The 18,777-nt window shown below is 39.4% G+C and overlaps 1 protein-coding gene across 2 annotated transcripts in view; it reads left to right on the top strand.

The window, feature by feature from the left end:
• The window catches only part of LOC125246290 (tripartite motif-containing protein 16-like), a 48,354-nt gene extending 39,103 nt beyond the window's left edge, over positions 1-9,251 (top strand). Inside the window, exons 1-6 of one of the 2 annotated variants that reach the window (XM_048157233.1) lie at positions 38-1,009; positions 6,431-6,526; positions 6,615-6,848; positions 7,686-7,845; positions 7,999-8,046; positions 8,286-9,251. In XM_048157233.1, coding sequence (XP_048013190.1) covers positions 437-1,009; positions 6,431-6,526; positions 6,615-6,848; positions 7,686-7,845; positions 7,999-8,046; positions 8,286-8,821 — 1,647 coding nt within the window. In that variant the 5' untranslated portion in view covers positions 38-436 and the 3' untranslated portion in view covers positions 8,822-9,251. Of the gene's footprint in view, positions 1-37; positions 1,010-6,430; positions 6,527-6,614; positions 6,849-7,685; positions 7,846-7,998; positions 8,047-8,285 lie in introns of those variants that run through there. The other variant, XM_048157234.1, reaches the window with a different exon arrangement.
• The last annotated feature ends 9,526 nt before the right edge of the window (positions 9,252-18,777 follow it).

Here is an 18,777-nt window from a genome sequence, read left to right as displayed (position 1 = left end):
TTATAGCGTATATCTATGTCACTACATTTTTTTTTTAGGTACTTTCCACTCAAATAGCATTCAAGCATTTAAGTATTTCAGGTACTTTCCACTCAAATAGTATTCAAGCATTTAAGTATTTCAGGTACTTTCCACTCATATAGTATTTAAGCAAAAAATGGTTTAAAAAGTGTTTTTATTTGTGTGTGGAAGGACATATTTGCAGCCAAGTGCTGTGTGTATATAAACACCATTGCACTGAAGTGTTATTGTGACTGAGCCATAATTTCTTGTACAGGACTGTTATTACCATCACACCTCATCACAACGCTTTACAGACACAAATGTTTTGCACACGTCACTCAAGCACAGAAGCAGGAAACTCTTTACTTTCAGTTCAGAGAAAGAGAAACTAGAGTGTAGTTGAGCTGTTGCATCTCTGTATTCATGCAGTAAAATGGCAGAAGCCAGATTTTCTGAGGATGAGTTCCTTTGTACAGTGTGTCAGGATCTCCTGAAGGATCCAGTGGCTATTCCCTGTGGACACAGTTACTGTAAGAGCTGTATTACAGACTTCTGGGATCAGGAGGATCAGAAGAGAGTCTACAGCTGCCCTCAGTGCATACAGACCTTCAGTCCAAGACCTGCTTTAGCTAAAAGCACCATGCTGGCTGAAGTGCTGAAGGAACTGAAGAAGATTAAACTTCCTGCTGACTGTTTCGCTGGAGCTGGAGATGTGCAGTGTGACGTCTGTACTGGAAGAAAACACAAAGCCGTCAAGTCCTGTCTGGCGTGTCTGGAGTCTTACTGTCAGAAACACCTTGAACAACATGAGAGTTTTTTAAAAAGAAAGAGACACAATCTGACTGATGCCACTGGACGACTGCAGGAGATGATCTGCCAGAAACACGACAAGATCCTTGAGGTTTTCTGCCGCACTGATCAGAAGTGTATATGTGTGTTGTGTACGATTGATGAACATAAAAGCCATGACACTGTATCAGCTGCAGCACAGAGGACAGAGAAACAGGTATTAACTTAAAAAGGTTCCCTTATGTTCATTTACAGGTTCATAATTTTGACTATAGGGTCTACTAGAATATATTTACATAATTTACCCACTGTTTCACAGACAAGGCTTAAGCTAGTCCCAGACTAAAATGCATGCGTGAGCTGTTTTAACTGAAAGGAACTTGCACTGACATTTCTTAAAATATGTGAGTGCTATTGTTTCATCTCAAGATGCACACCAACAATGTTTTTTTCTAGGGTACGTCTATAAAAGCTACTTAAATACTCTAATTGAATGAAGACCTAATCCTGGTTTAGTCTAAGCCCAGTCTGTAAAACTGGGCCTTAATGTTCAAAAAACTCATTCTCACACTGGAGCAGCTGTAATGACAAGAATGTCTCGTAAGAGATTGAGGTGTTTTTTTGTTTGATGTAAGAGTGAACATAACCGTCTCCATGAACTCCTGACATCAGAGCCACTGAAGACGCAGTAGATTAGTTTTATTTTTTAAGGGAACACGCCATGGATCAAATTTACATATGCGATTTCTGTCCCTGCTGTTTACGTTCACAGACATAACTGACTGTGTTTATGTTTATGTTTTTGACAGCCTTGTGTGTATTTGACAGTTAAATTATGTTTTATTAACAAAGTTCGGGAGGAGCACATTCAAATAATCTATGCAATCATCACGTCATCTAAACCAGCTGTCAACAATCAGTAATCAACATATCTACCCAATCAGCATGAGTGCAGGACTATATATAAACAGCAAACTCACCGATGATTCCTCAACAGTTTTCAGCATTGGATCTGCCCAATAGCTGCTATGTCAGAGATTGAACTCTTCCCATCCGATGGCGAGTCCCTCTACTCCCAGAATCCTTTGCTGCACTCTGTCAATCCAAGGAGCACCTACACTCTGCCATGTGCCATCGCCATGCACAGTCACCAGCCCATCTATTCTGCTCTCCACACTCCAAGATGCCTAGACCAGCCCTCACCTCCACCGGCGAGACACCCACTATCTTCCTTGTCGTCTTCATACTCCATGGCCAAGCCAAATATACCTGCAATCGAGAAATGGACAGTGCTGGGATTAAGGCAAGCACTGACCAACGTTCTCAAGACACATTAATAAACCTGCATTATATGAATTGTACGGCAACCTGCAGTCAGCTTGCACTTCTAATAAATCCTCATCACCCTTCAAGGCTGCCAGTTAAGCAACCAAAATCTTTAGGGGCAAAAAAACACGTCCCTCCTGGGCAAGACCGGACCATCTCTGAACATCAGGCTGGGGCAGAGAGCCTTCAGCGAGCCTGGGCCAGGCCCTGGATTCTGCCACTGCTAGACCCCACCCTCCTCCTCCTCCTCCTCCTCCTCCCTCTACTCAGCCACACTCTGCAGCTTTTTCCAGCGCTGCTCCCCATAACCCGCCCCTACCAATGAATTTCTTCTCCCTAATGTGAGGCTGCCTCTGCTAGTTGCAGGCCCAGACTATTTTTCCTTCTTCTTTTCCTCCTACTGCCTTTTTCCCCATCAGTGGCCTACAGCAGACCCTAGTGTGAGGCTGCCTCTGCTAGCAGCACAGGCCCAGTCGGCATATTTTCCACCCCAGCCTTCCCTTTGCTTCCCTGTCACTTCCCAAGCCCCAGGGGCCATCCCAAGCATGAAGCTGCCTCTGCTTTCAACGTCAGCCCCGGAGTTTCTCCCTCACAACATACCTCCCATACCTCCAAACGCCATCGCTTCGGAACCACCCCATCACCAGCTACGTTAGAGTGCAGGTTTTATCAGGTGCGGATATTGACTTATCGTCACTCCTTTCCCTGTTTCCCCCATCTGATCCTGATCGCCAAATTGTTTGTGGCGACTTTGCAGTTACACTTAAAAATCCAACTAGTAACCCATCCCGAATCCTTTCCTTCAGAATTTTGCATCGCGTTACATTCCGTGTGCAGCAACCACAAATTTTGACTCTTCTGGAAGATCCACAGCCTTTTCCATGAGAAGACAGGTCTGCAATCACTTTAACACAGGCAGAAGAGCAAGACAGCTCTGTCAGTTCTTGCACATATGCAATTATTTTGCCGGCGCTCATGCCAGCCCAATATGCCCTGTCAGGAAATCTGCTAATAAAAATTCAAAAAATTACTTGTCGTCCCCTGTCAATATTTTATGTTTGTCATCTGAAATTGTCTCAACACCCCGATTCCAACTTGATCAGTAAGGAAGTTAATTCAGGCTTCATAATTAGACCTTTTGATGTTCCTCCTTTTGAACACTTCCACATCAGCCCTATTGGAGTGGCTACAAGATCAATTCTCCATTAAAAAATGCTTAATAATCGATCTCTCAGTCCTGCATAATTCTCCATTTCCAAGCATAAACAGCCTTATCCCACTTGAAGAATTTTCTCTTCACTATCATGGCACTGACCAAGCAATATCATTATTAAAAAACGTTGGTCACGGCACTTGGCTCAAGTCGACATCACTTCGGCATTTAAAGTGATGTCCATCCACCCAGATTCGTGTCATTTATTTGGTGTCTGCTGAGACGAAAAATATTACTTCGCCATCCGCTTAACTTTCGGCTGCAAAAGTAGCCCCAAGATTTTAGACATGCTATCTGAAGCAATTTGTTGGATTCTTTCAAACAACTACGTAATTTCTTACCTTGTTCACCTGCTCAACGACTTTTTAATCATCTCGCCTCCAGATGCCATCCAAGCAGCGCCTCTCATCACAGTCCAAAAGGTTTTTTTCTGAGCTTGGTATTCCAATCATCCAGGACAAAACAAGGGGCCCAGCCACATCCAATGAATTGTTAGGCATTAATCTGGACAGATTCTTTATTCAAAGAGAAAATCGACAGAATAATTCTGGTCACTTCCACTCTACTAGACAGCCCAAACTGCTCTAAGCGCAAACACCTATCTCTGCTTGGCCACCTAAACTTCGAAATGCACATAATTCGTCAATATAAATTATGGATAACTTTCCTTAAAGGTGCCCTAGAACTTTTTTTTTAAAGATGTAATATAAGTCTAAGGTGTCCCCTGAACGCCCCAAGAGCTCACGCTTGCCTTAAACAACATAAAAAAAATGTTCAAACAGCTAATATAACTCTCAAAATGGATCTTTACAAAGCGTTCGTCATGCAGCATGTCTAATCGCGCAAGTACAGTGTTTATTTTGATGTTTACATTGATTCTGAATGAGTTTGAGGCTATGCTCCGTGGCTAACGGCTAATGCTACACTGTTGGAGAGATTTATAAAGAATGAAGTTGTGTTTATGCATTATACAGACTGCAAGTGTTTAAAAATGAAAATAGTGACGGCTCTTGTCTCCGTGAATACAGTAAGAAACGATGGTAACTTTAACCACATTTAACAGTACATTAGCAACATGCTAACAAAACATTTAGAAAGACAATTTACAAATATCACTAAAAATATCATGTAATCATGAATCATGTCAGTTATTATTGCTCCATCTGCCATTTTTTGCTATTGTCCTTGCTTGCTTACCTAGTCTGTTGATTCAGCTCTGCACATCCAGACGTTCTGCCCTTGTCTAATGCCTTTCATAATGTTGGGAACATGGGCTGGCATATGCAAATATTGGGGGCGTACACCCTGACTGTTACGTAACAGTCGGTGTTATTTTGAGATTCGCCTGTTCTTCGGAGGTCTTTTAAACAAATGAGATTTATATAAGAAGGAGGAAACAATGGAGTTTGAGACTCACTGTATGTCTTTTCCATGTACTGAACACTTGTTATTTAACTATGCTGAGGTAAATTCAATTTTTGAATCTAGGGCACCTTTAAACAGTAGAATGGTTTATTCTTCTTCTATAATAATTTAATTCCCAGCCTCCTCAACGTTGTTTAAACTTTATCCTCTTGTCGTAGCAGCCTTTCTATGGGGAAAGAATGGTCCACAAACAACATCGAAGGTTACTGCAACAACGAAGCAACTGTGCATTGCATCAATAAAAACCACTCTCATGCATCCGCAATGATGCCACTCCTAAGACGCCTTATATGGATCGCAACTCGCAATCGATTTATAATAACGGCAAAGCATGTTCCTGAGTCAAAAAATCAAATCACTGACTCTCTCTCACATACTTTCCTTATCAGAAATTCAGATAGCTGGCTCCAGAGGCATACTCCAACCCGACACCAGTGCCTCACTACTAAGAATGAATCTTCTCACAAATCACCCACTGAGACCACTGCTCGATGCTTCTCCCAACTTCAAGCTGCTTTTCACAGATGATTCAAATCACCCCGTCACATGTTTTTGGTTTCAAAAGCACCTCAAATTGATCCTGATCCAATCTGGCATCTCAACAGAGCACTTTTCAGGCCACTCTTTTTGCATAGGTGCTACAACCACAGCTGCACAAAAAGGCCTCTCCCAGCAACATATTCAAGCTCTTGGTCATTGTTCATCAGAGGCTTTCAAAAGTTACATAAGATCTAACCACTTCCACATCGTAAAAGCACACCAATCCCTCATCAGCTAACCAACTCATCGACCCCACTCATGTTTTCACCCTTCCCAAACCCTAGATTATCTCCACGCAATCACAAACGGGGCTTACCCATCCGATGCCGTGAATATTGAGCTCCCATAAGAGCCTTGGAAATGGCCTAAATTCTATTCTCGCTCCGATCGCTGCAAGTATTGTACTCCCATCAGACGCCGTGAGCGCCCCCTTGGGGCTAGAAGTAAAGATTTTCTAGAAGTAAAAATGTACTTCCCTGTCAATTTTAACCATCAAGTCTCTTGAACTTGACAACAGCAGACTTCAACTCAACCATGTCTCGACTCTTTATTTTGCGTATGCCTTGGGCAGATATTGTGACATGTTCATTCCCTGAAGAAATCTCAAGACTACAATGGCGACATTTCAGGGAGTACAGAATCAGTGCGCACTGTTATAGAGAATAACTCCCGCTGGATAGATTTTATGTTTTGCAGAGCTTTTTCATTCTCAAGCAGCAACATTACACACCAAAAAAAAGAAAAAAGCATAAAGGACCCTGTTAAACCAGCAATTCACCCCAAAAAAATGAACATTCATTATTTACTCATGTTATTCCAAACTGGTATGGCTTTCTTTTATTCTTAGGAACACAAAAGAAGCTATATTAAGGAATGGAAAGAAAAATCAGAAGTTTGGAAAGACACAAAGGACGAGTAAACACTGAAAAAAATTACATTTCTGGGTGAACTATCCCTATAAATCTAGGTATTGATGAAATTATGCTGGCACTTATGATATGCTGGCACTTACACTATAATCTTACATTCAAGATCTTTAAACCTTCAAATCTCACTACTTCACTGATACTATATTCATATCTGCTTACCTTATGATTCATGTGATGTTTCTCCTGTTATTGGTTTATCCTTTAGCACCGGCTGAAGGAGACGCAGAGGTCGTTCCAGCAGAGGATCCAGCAGAGAGAGAAAGATCTTCAGAAGCTGAGAAAGGGTGTGGAGTCTCATAAGGTGAGTCTGGAGAAAAAGAGAAGTTTTAGAAGTCTCAGTCAGGACTAACTGAAGTCACTCTGTGATTGTGATGTGTGTTTCCTAACAGCGCTCTGCACAGACAGCAGTGGAGGACAGTGAGAGGATCTTCACTGAGCTCATCCGCTCCATTGAGAGAAGCCGCTCTGAGGCCACACAGCGGACCAACGATCAGGAAAAGACTGCAGTGAGTCGAGCTGAAGGACGACTGGAGCGACTGGAGCAGGAGATCAATGATCTGAGGAGTAGAGACGCTAAGCTGGAGCAGCTTTCACACACACAGGATCACATCCATTTCCTGCAGGTAACAGAGATCTAGAAGAACAGGATCATAGTGGACTTGAGCAAGAGACTCACAGAGAAACATTTCATGAGAGCAGAATGAGCCGTTGACTGAAGTGTTGATCTGTGTGTTCGGTTATTATATAATCATGAGTCAGACTCTCATCTGATCTTCTTCTTTTGAGAGAGACACACTTACAAATGCAGTTCAGCTCTGGAAATCTCTTAGGAAACATTTTTCTGAAAGATATATTGAGCTTCCATACAGCAACAGCTCAAAACATCACTAATATTTCACAAGTTTGCCTGCTCATTCAGTCTGAATGGTTAATGGTAAACAAATTTGGCTTGCTGTCCTCTAACCCATGGCTCGGCTCGAGCTCCGAGCTAAACCACCAAAAAGATACACTATACTGCCAAAAGTTTTGGGACGCCTGCCTTTATGTGTACATGAACTTTAATGGCATCCCATTTTTAATCCGTAGGGTTTAATATGGAGTTGGCGCACCCTATGCAGCTATAACAGCTTCAGCTCTTCTGGGAAGGCTTTCCACAAGGTTTAGGAGTGTGTTTATGGGAATTTTGATCATTCTTCTAGAAGCGCATTTGTGAGGTCAGGCAGTGATGTTGCCAAGAAGGCCTGGCTCACAGACTCCTCTCTAATTCATCCCAAAGGTGTTCTATCGGGTTGAGGTCAGGACTTAATGAATATGAATATGAGAAGAATGAATCTGATGCTATGAAAGTGCTAGATTGAGGAGAGTTACTAAAGATCAACAAGAGCTGCTCAAATCTGACAGTAGTGCAGGTTATTAGCTGAAGTGTGGAGGTGATGAGCTTTGATTTCTGTTTTCTGTAGAGTTTCCAGTCTCTCTCAGCTCCTCCTGAATCTAGAGACGTAAATGACAATCCCTTCAGTTCTCTCTCCTCTTTTGATGTTGTGAGAGAATCTGTCCGTCAGCTGAGAGACAAACTGGAGGATTTCTGCAAAGAGGAGCTCAAGAAGATCTCTGACAGAGGTAAAGTCCTGGAGATTCATCTGCTCTCAGAAATGATCCTCCATCATCTCATATCATATAGAAGATCATATTAGAAATGTCTTAGGAACGGATGCAAGGATCATTTTCTCTTGACTTGATAATCACACTCTTCATGTCTGTTGATTTCCACAGCCACTTTCACCAACATTGTTCCCAGGACCAGGAACGACTTCCTACAATGTAAGTCACTAAGAAAACAAGCAGAAAAACTCACTGAGTGTGTTCATGTTCTTCCTGTAGAAGGAGAAAGAAAACATGACAGAAGAGTTTTATAGTTGATCATGTAAATGATGATTTGCACAGGATATCTGGTAAACTGTACTGAGACACTGCTGATATATTGAACATGAAGAGTTCAGATACATTAAAAAAAGATCAGATTCATAATTCCTGATTCTGATGTGTTTTATCTCCATCAGATTCCCATCAGTTCACTCTGGATCTGAACACAGTGAATAAACGCCTCCATCTGTCTGAGAGGAACAGAGTGATTACTTACACTAACACAGAGCAGCCGTATCCTGATCATCCAGACAGATTTGATGTTATGTGGCAGGTGTTGTGTAGAGAAAGCATGTGTGGACGCTGTTACTGGGAGATAGAGTGGAGTGGTGTTATGTTCGGTGTGTTTATATCAGTGTCATATAAGAGCATCAGCAGGAAGGGACGAGGTAACGGGTGTTGGTTTGGATATAATGATCAGTCCTGGAGTTTGAGGTGCTCTTCCTCCAGATACTCATTCATACACAATAGGATAGAGACTAAACTGCCTGTAAAGCCCATCATCAGCAGTAGAATAGGAGTGTATGTGGATCACAGTGCAGGAACTCTGTCCTTCTACAGCGTCTCTGGAGACACAATGAGCCTCATCCACACAGTCCAGACCACATTCACTCAACCGCTCTATCCTGGGTTTTATGTTGGTTTTACTGGATCATCAGTGAAACTGTGTTGATGAATCAGAATAGACTGTAGAGAGATTCTACCCATAATGCTTTGAGCTCATGATAAATCAGTAAAAGTGAGATGTTGTAGAGTCTTTTACTTTCTTTTTAATTACATAACAGTTTTTCTCAATCGATTTGACACATTTCTCCAAAGTAATGTAACTGCTCTCAAAACAGTTAACTCAGTGATCTAAACACACACTTACCTCAGCCAAACAGTTCAACTTTAATGCAAAATAAAGCACTGCATTTTTTCTAGTAATGCATTTATTAAGTAAAAACTACAGGCGTATTGTCTATTGATTTTAGAGCATTTTCAGCTGTGGATGTAGAAATACACTAAAGAAAATACATGTTTATTGTAATGTTTGTCCAACAGGTTTCGTTATATGGGTCATTGACAAATAAAGCTTAAAAAAAAAGGTATTTTTAAAAAAATCTTTTCAAAACTGATGAAATGCATATTTTTGAGTCTTGAACAATGTGTTTAAACATGTTACATAACATTTCAAAGTGTATAAATTCTTTTTTTTTATTTTATTTTTTTTAACTTTTTTGTCAGGTGGTACAACCAAATGTTTGTAAATATATATTATTGTACCACCTGACATAGAAAGTGTACCAACCTACCTATACTTGAAATTAGCCGTTTTTATCAGTATTTGAGAGAGATCTACAAACCTTTTCACTCTGCCACAGTGATCTATTGATTTCCTCTGGATGTCACATTATCAGACTTAATGGTATTACCTTGTCAATTAATATGTGACCTGATCCAGCAAAATGAGTCACAGTGACCCAAATTTCAAAATTGAGATTTTGGTATCAATGGAAAGATGAGACAATAAGCTTTAAAATTATATCCTAGTCAAAGTCATACCTTGAATAGTTTTAAAGATATACCCATTTGAATTATGGTCGTCTGCCCTCTTTTTCCAATTGAAAACCTGAGAAAATCGCTTTTAAAGTGTTTTGCCTGTTTTTTGTTGATATCCTTCAAAATCCATTGCATTTAAAGGGATAATTTATTTTACAGCTTAATTTGACCAAAGACATTTTTATATATATATAAATGCTAAACCAGGCTGAAGCTCAAATTATTTGAAAGTATATACTTATTTGAATTAACCCTTTAAGACCTGAAGGCTTTTTTTTTTTTCCTGAGCGACACACACAAAAGTAAAGACTCATAACTCCAAAACTCTAGCAAGGAGAGTCAAAAGGTAGGTATCATTTGTTAGAAAACATTTTAAATTTTAAGAAAATATAAATTACATTACATTTGGACATTTTCTTGCTGAGAAACAGCTGATAAAAGACAAAAATATATATACTTTTTAAAAATAATTTTTCTTTTTTTTTTATTTGACATGGAATAACTCAAGAACACAATAAGATCGCTAAAAAATTCTTTTTTGGTGATGCTCTCCTATATGTGAGCTGCATCTGGTTCAAATTTCGTGGTGATATTATAAAGAATAGTTTGAAAAATTGTTTTTCATTTTTTCCGCAGCCAGGTGGCGCCAGCGGGCGGTAAACTCCAGTTTAGAGGTGCTTCTCAGCAATCGTTAGGAGTTTTTCAATTTTTGCAATGGTTAAATGCATTAAAAAGATGAGATTCTAAGCTTTAAAATGATATCTATTTTGTGTTATTTCACGTTGGAAAACGAACATGGATGGGCCCAGGAACATTGGATACACACTGCATCCTGGAGAGATGAGAGACATGTTTTTAGCCAAGTATGTTAAATCATTCCGTGAGTAATATCTTGTGATCAACGCAATATATTATATTGATTTTGGATTCATTTTAATCTTGAGAGTCTGCTTTAAATATTGATGTGCCATTTTTATGATCTGTGCATTTTTCATGAAGTTATGAGCACGTGAAATATACATACTTGTATTCAGTTAGCGGCTGTGCTGTTTTTGTTGTAAACGCATATTACTCAGACTCATCAGAGGGTGAAAACAACGCAACAGAAGCATGTTGGAGGCTTGATATGAAAGTTTAAAGTCTTTGGTTTTGTATGCAAAAAGAATTTTTTTGCTACCTATATGGATTCAATTTTTATTGGCTTTTAAAGAGAGACACGCAAATGGGAGTTTTATTTTATAAGGCGCGCTAGTCTGACAGGAGGATGGCTGGACCGATCGCGTGCCTGTCAGTCGAAACGGGGCTTCCCATTGTTAAAAATCAGCGTTTAGGTCAGTGTGTTTACATTTCTAAGCTGTTTGATTGGTTCTATACAACGTGTAACACCATATTTGTAGAGCAGAGATAATGACGTTTCAGGGGATACTGGCAAATGCTCATAAGTGATGAGAGGAGTTGAGAAGTTCATTTCCAGCGAATTTAGTAAAACCATGTCAAATTTAATAGCCATTTAAATACCTTTACTCAATTATCTGGACTACAAAACTTTGGGAGATTATTTTTGAAAGTCTGTTCTTTGAAATTAGCTTTAAAAAAAAAATCATAGATTTTTTTCATTATTTTTCCACATTATTGGCCCATATCTTAAAATAGAACTTTGCGACTTCCGACTCATTTCACCAGATTGGGTCACATATAAAACAGCTATATTTGCAGTTGTGCCACTCTGGCCGAATTCCCTTCAGTTGGTCAGTACAAAAGTGGCAGACATGTTACTTGTTCAGATGACATTTTCTGGTGAAAATTCCTACTTTGGTCATAATTCAAGACTACAATCTGTGATTCTGAAGTATAGTATCCACACCGATATGGTTACTGACAGCAAACATTAGATTCATCCGCGCCGAGGAGCCATGCTGATGCACCACACATGTAAAGATAGGCCCTGTCCCAAATGGCGGCACTTCATGTGGACTTTCGGTCTTGTGGACTTAAATTGCGCGTGCTCGCCGAGTCTACGAGTCCGTAGGCCGTCCCATTCAGCATTTTAACGCTCTGAAGTGTGCTCAGCAGCGCCCCCTTTGTACCCTTGAAGCGGTCTTCCGCGAAGCCCGCATAGATGCAGGCTCCACACACTTTAACTACCCAGGAATCCTTGCGAAATGCCAATCAAACAACGGATGGGAGGAGATTTCGCTCATGGCTGAGAAGAAAATATTTAAGTGTAGGTATCATTACGGTTTTTATGACCTAGGTGTACATTTACCAGTTGTTACCTACAGTTTATACAAACATTATGGTCATTGACCAGTGGCTGGTATATTAAACATAATAATAGCACATTGAATAATATGATCGCATTATGATTCATTAAATAAATAGAACTGAATGTCATGGTTTTACTGAGTCATATGTAAACCTAGTATTTATATAAACCTGTAAATTCATCTGAAACTCACTCACATGTTTATTATGTGTTAAAATTGTAATCTTAGTTCAAATGGAACATTACGTATTATTACAACTGTATACATTATTTAAATAAGCATGTATATATTGTCTAATGCCCAGGTGGCATAAGCAAAAGCAGGCTGTGTAGTTGACATGGAGATAATATTTTGCAAAAGAAAAGAAACCTGTTCTCGATGCTAAATATTATAATATTTGTATAAGATATTTGTGATATTTATCTAATAAAGGGACTGATGAGATGACCTTTCAGTTTATTCGGCTCCGTATGGAGAGGTAAAATGGCAAAAAACAACAACAACAATAGGCAGCATATTCCCGAACCTGCAGCTCCTGTCAAAAAACCAGACCGTTATTTCCGGTGTGACGATCGAGTCTGTCCCAAAAATACCTCTCTATGCACCCTCGTGGACTCGCGCCAAGGGCCCTATAGGTCTGCACTATATGACGTCACCAAAGTGTGGACTCTGAGGAAGTCCACAAGTCCGGAGTGTGCCATTTGGGACAGGGCCATAATAATTCCGCATATCACTGCAATTCCAGGTTGCAAACAGAGATGGTGACAAAGAGGCAAAACTTATGGACAGCAGCTTTAAGGGTGCTTTCACACTTGGTTCGATTGCCTGGACCGAACCCGAGTTCGATTGCTCCCCCCTCCCCCTGCGCCCACTGGACTGTGTTCACATTATATTATTTGGGTCCGACCCGCGGTTCGTTTGCGTCATCAAACCAGCAACTGTTTACTCCGTTGCTTAGTAACGATGGCACAGGAGAAGGCGGCAAAATGCATAACGTTGCTCTCCTCACTTTTATATTTTTGTTTTTGAACCGTTGGTTTTGTTCATAAGGGCTCTTGCGTCTATCTGCCGCGAATGTAGAATGCTGAAGGTGAGCAGAAATGAGAAAAGCTACGCTACAGCTCTCTGCTTGCAGCACGTCAGTCACGCTCGTTGGGAATGTGAGTGAAACACACACACAAACACACATTTTTATCAAATAATACGGCATTAATAGCGGTTCACTTCCGCAATTTGGTACGTTTGCATTCATATCAGAAGCGAACCGTACCGGAGTTCACTTGAACCGCACCCCAGGCCACCCTTTTTAAGCGGACTCGGGTACGGTTCGCGGGTGCGCACCCGAGTTCAGAAGACCGTGTTCACATCATCCAAACGTACCGAACTCTGACGTCAATCGAACCCGGGTGCGCACCAAAAGTGCTAATGTGAAAGCACCCTAAAATAAACCTTCTCCTGAACAGGACTGAATTTACAGATTTTGTTGCACAAAGCTGGTTTCAGTTTCTACCCAGGTAAGTTTAAGATTAGTTTGAGCAAAGTCTGTTTTTTTGGGCTTATGAAGGTGGATTGGATTTCAGCGGGTTTTATTGCTATGGTAACTTACGCTACATGGCTAACCAGCTCCAGAGCAGGTTTTATTCTGGTTTAGAGATCACAAACCCAAACTGGAAAATCAGCTGTGAGTAAAGTGACAGGCATCTGATGCAATAAAGCCACTCCCCCTGTATCTCTTGCTCCTAGTTAAATTTAACGTATCATATGTATTAAGCATGTTTTATTTTGTTCATGGAACGTATGTAATTCTTTCTGTGTGTTTTAAATATTGATTACTGGTAAATTTGAAGAAAATCTACCTCAATTACAGAAAGTGTGTACTGTTTGGTATGGTTGTGATGGATGAATGCTTTCCAGTATTTTGATGCAAAATTGATTTATGTAAGATGTATGACTTTTGAACCAGCAAAGTTAACTTCTCAAAGTTCTGACCAAAATCCCTAAAGTTTGAGAACAAAAGGACTGTAAGGACATTATGCTAATTGAGAACTGGGTGTAAGACACACCCAAAACAGGACCTGACTGGCTAAAACACTCGGAAAGGCGGAACCAACAAACCGTTCAAAACTCAATACCGCGCATTGTGTTTTCGCCTTTTGCCCTTGCTTGGTCTTTGCCTTGGCCTTCGCTGAGTTGGCGGACCGACCATCGTCCTGCCTGCAAGCTAAACCTCTTCAAGAACTCACTCAAACCCCTGCAAGAACCTTCGTCGAACTTACGCAGACGAGGAGTCCCTCAAAGTCCTTCCAGCAACTCCTCGAGACGCAGAGAGACACTCACGCAGCAACGTGTAAACCCTGAAACTATTCGATGAAGACTCCATTTTCTGCAAAGTCAACTGTTTCCCCGCGGGACGTCGTCCTTCAGAACTTTTGACCGAGCAACACCGCTTCCTTCAACTCCGTCATGAAAGGAACACATGCTTACAGGAGCATCCAAAAGCAAGTAACACAGGTCTCCTAATTTTGCTGAGCTGGTGCAATTTTATTAAGCAAATGAAACTATGGCTGAACTGCTAGTGTATTAATTCTCTCAGGTTATGGTCAAAGAAACTTGTTAAAAGCTAGACAATTGGGGAATCCATTCACCTCCAGATAACAATCTCACCATTTCCCTATAACCGAATGAGTGTGTGTGTGTGTGTGTGTGTGTGTGTGTGTGTGTGTGTGTGTGTGTGAGAGAGACATATCAGGACACAAATGTGTATAATGACATGAGTATGACATAGGTATTACAAAAAGAGGTGACTTATGAGGATATGACCTCATACAGAATGAGTTTCTGTGAGAAAGTAAAAGTGTGCACAGTTTCCTGTGATGGGTAGGTTTAGGGGTAGGGGTAGGGGGATAGAAAATACGGTTTGTACAGTATAAAAACCATTACGCCTATGGAATGTCCCCACAATTCACAAAATTGTGTGCGCGCATGTTTTTCGTTAGATTAGTTTGTGCGTAGTATTAGTTCAATATAGTCTTGTTTGATTTGTCACGCATTCAAGTGTCATGTGCTGTGGTTACCAAATTGCTGTCTTAAACTAAGATTTTGCTACCTTGCTCATAATCATAATTAATAATCATAACAAAATATTATTACTGTTGGCCACGGGATAATAATTTAAAATACTTTAACCTCAATTTCTCGGTGGATGAATAATTGATAAAGTGTTAAATATTAATTCTGAATCATTTACAGTTAATTCAGTTCTTATTCACTGTAATTTAATTACAATTTTGATTAATTAATTGGGTTAATTCTTACAAAGTTTATACCGAGTGTTGTGCAACATCTGATCCTGATCTTAACCAGTTTGGATTTATCTGGATTTGTCAACTCTAAACCTACTCTGAAACTTACAGTTTGTTCAACTAGCTTCATGCAACAGGCCACTGATGCTCTGACGACTCTGAGAAAAGATAAAACAACAACAAGTATTGAGTCAAATCTTCATCACATAAATCCAGATATCCCAGAAATATACAGTGCATCCGGAAAGTATTCACAGCGCTTCACTTTTTCCACATTTTTGTTATGTTCCAAAATGGATTAAACTAATTATTTTCCAAAATTCTACAAACAATATCCCGCAATGTGAAAGAAGTTTGTTTGAAATCTTTGCAAATTTATTAAAAATAAAAAACAAAAAAAATCACATGTACATAAGGATTCACAGCCTTTGCTCAATACTTTGTTGAAGCACCTTTGGCAGCAATTACAGCCTCAAGTCTTTTTGAGTATGATGCTACAAGCTTGGCACACCTATTTTTGGGCAGTTTCTCCCATTCTTCTTTGCAGGACCTCTCAAGCTCCATCAGGTTGGATGGGGAGTGTCGGTGCACAGCCATTTTCAGATCTCTCCAGAGATGTTCAATCGGGTTCAAGTCTGGGCTCTGGCTGGGCCACTCAAGGACATTCACAGAGTTGTCCCGTAGCCACTCCTTTGTTATCTTGGCTGTGTGCTTAGGGTCATTGTCCTGTTGGAAGATGAACCTTCGCCCCAGTCTGAGGCCCAGAGTGCTCTGGAGCAGGTTTTCATCAAGGATGTCTCTGTATATTGCTGCATTCATCTTTCCCTTCGATCCTGATTAGTCTCCCAGTTCCTGCTGCTGAAAAACATCGCCACAGCATGATGCTGCCACCACCACGCTTCACTGTAGGGATGGTATTGGCCAGGTGATGAGCGGTGCCTGGTTTCCTTCAGACATGAAGCTTGCTATTCAGGCCAAAGAGTTCAATCTTTGTTTCATCAGAACAGAGGATTTGCTGCGTGTGCGTCATGTTTATGTATGTCTGGTAGTCTTGTCTTGTGTGTGTTCCAGATCCCATTGGTCCATCAGCCTGTCACTCTGATGACGTCCCCGGTTCACGCTACCAATCATCTTCCAGCGCCCCGGTTAAAAAACCCTGAATCTCCTCCGCGTTTCCAGTTGTTTTGGCTCAATTCGCTTTGCTATTTGGTTGTTTTGCTTGTGGTTTATTGCGCTGTTTTTTTTTTTGTTCTGATATTGTTCATTGTATATTGTACGTGTGTCTATTACCCGTTTGAAGAGTCCTTTGTTGAGCTTGTTTTGTACAGTGTATAGTTGCGTTTTACAGTACTGTCAGTCTGTATTTTCAGTCATTACATTGTGTGAGGCTGGGAAGGTGTGGGCAGGTAAGTAAGTCGCGCGACATACATTGTGCACACGTAGGACATTTTTGTTTTCTGTATTAGACACACTAGTTTAGGAGAGAGTGCCACCCACTGTATGTTTTGGCTGCCTTTTTGGGTTAGATAGAATAGGTTAGATAGGGCGTTTCTACACCGAAGACCTTTTTCTTTCTACATTTTTCTTTTGGTAGTCAGCTTAGTTTGGTAAAAATAGTTTGCTGTGTTTTGTTTTATTTATTTCTTTGATTTGGCAACTCTCGAGCTCCCCTTCCCACCTCTGTTTTTCTGTTAACTGTTATTTGTTTCTTATATTGTAAATACTGTAAATACTGTAAATATTGATTCCACTTCCACTTGAACACTGTGCACAATAAAAACACCTTACACAGTTTCCTTGTCTCTCGGCCTTCTTACCACTCTTGTACACGTATACACAAACTTTCAAAAGTGTTACTTCTTAAACTTACCCCTAGTCAAACAAACAGTAAATAAAACATCTAAAAGGACGTAACAAACATATATATATATATATATATATATATATATATATATATATATATATATATATATATATATATGTAATAATATGGTTATTAATGCTTTTGTTTTCCTTTACATAGCAACAAACTAAACATAACTGTTTACACATGATTATCAGTGTTGGCAGTCTAGAAATGATACTGGTTTAAAGGATTAGTCCACTTTTAAATAAAATTTTCCTGATGTAACTGGCACCGCATTTGTTCTGTAAGTTGAATAGAGAAGGCTTAGGACATACAGCGTAAGCTTTTTGGAGAATGTGGAAAGCGGAAGCACGCGCAAGGTGATCATCTGTTTATATATATAATATACAGTTGTATTTTCCTGGATAATCCTGGAATGTTTTCATCAAAAACCTTCATTTCTTTTCAAATGAAGAAAGAAAGACATGAACATCTTGGATGACATGGGGGTGAGTAAATTATCAGGAAAACTTTATTTAAAAGTGGACTAGTCCTTTAATCCAAAGCACTTAAGTGGTTGCTTCAACCACAATATATATATATATATATATATATACAGTACAGTCCAAAAGTTTGGAACCACTAAGATTTTTAATGTTTTTAAAAGAAGTTTTGTCTGCTCACCAAGGCTACATTTATTTAATTAAAAATACAGTAAAAAACAGTAATATTGTGAAATATTATTACAATTTAAAATAACTGTGTACTATTTAAATATATTTAACAAAGTAATTTATTCCTGTGATGCAAAGCTGAATTTTCAGCATCGGTACTCCAGTCTTCAGTGTCACATGATCCTTCAGAAATCATTCTAATATGCTGATCTGCTGCTCAATAAACATTTATGATTATTTTCAATGTTGAAAACAGTTGTGTACTTTTTTTGTATTTTCAGATAAACAGCATTTATCTGAAATACAAAGCTTCTGTAGCATTATACATTACCGTTCAAAAGTTTGGGGTCAGTAAGAATTTTTATTTTTATTTTTTTGAAAAGAAATTAAAGAAATTAATACTTTTATTCAGCAAGGATGCATTAAATCAATCAAAAGTGGCAGTAAAGACATTTATAATGTTACAAAAGATTAGATTTCAGATAAACACTGTTCTTTTGAACTTTCTATTCATCAAATAATCCTGAAAAACAATATTGTACACAAATATTTTGTACAATTGTACACATTAAATGTTTCTTGAGCAGCAGATCAGCATATTAGAATGATTTCTGAAGGATCATGTGACACTGAAGACTGGAGTAATTATGCTGAAAATTCAGCTTTGCCATCACAGGAATAAATTACTTTGTGAAATATATTCAAATAGAAAACAGTTATTTTAAATTGTAATAATATTTCACAATGTTACTGTTTTTTTACTGTATTTCTAATTAAATAAATGTAGTCTTGGTGAGCAGACGAAACTTCTTTTAAAAACATTAAAAATCTTAGTGGTTCCAAACTTTTGGACTGTACTGTATATAAAAAAGGCAATTCTTGTTATCAGATCCTCAACCCAAGCACAAGCTCTACACTTCACCACAACGGTAATCTCCAAAAAACACATACACATAAAAACATTTACATTATAGAACATTAAACAAGAAGTCTCTCCA

This window comes from Megalobrama amblycephala, linkage group LG14 (genome assembly GCF_018812025.1).
Source record: "Megalobrama amblycephala isolate DHTTF-2021 linkage group LG14, ASM1881202v1, whole genome shotgun sequence".
In the NCBI taxonomy this organism is placed as follows: Eukaryota; Metazoa; Chordata; class Actinopteri; order Cypriniformes; family Xenocyprididae; genus Megalobrama; species Megalobrama amblycephala.
This window is presented reverse-complemented; position numbering and strand designations above follow the sequence as displayed.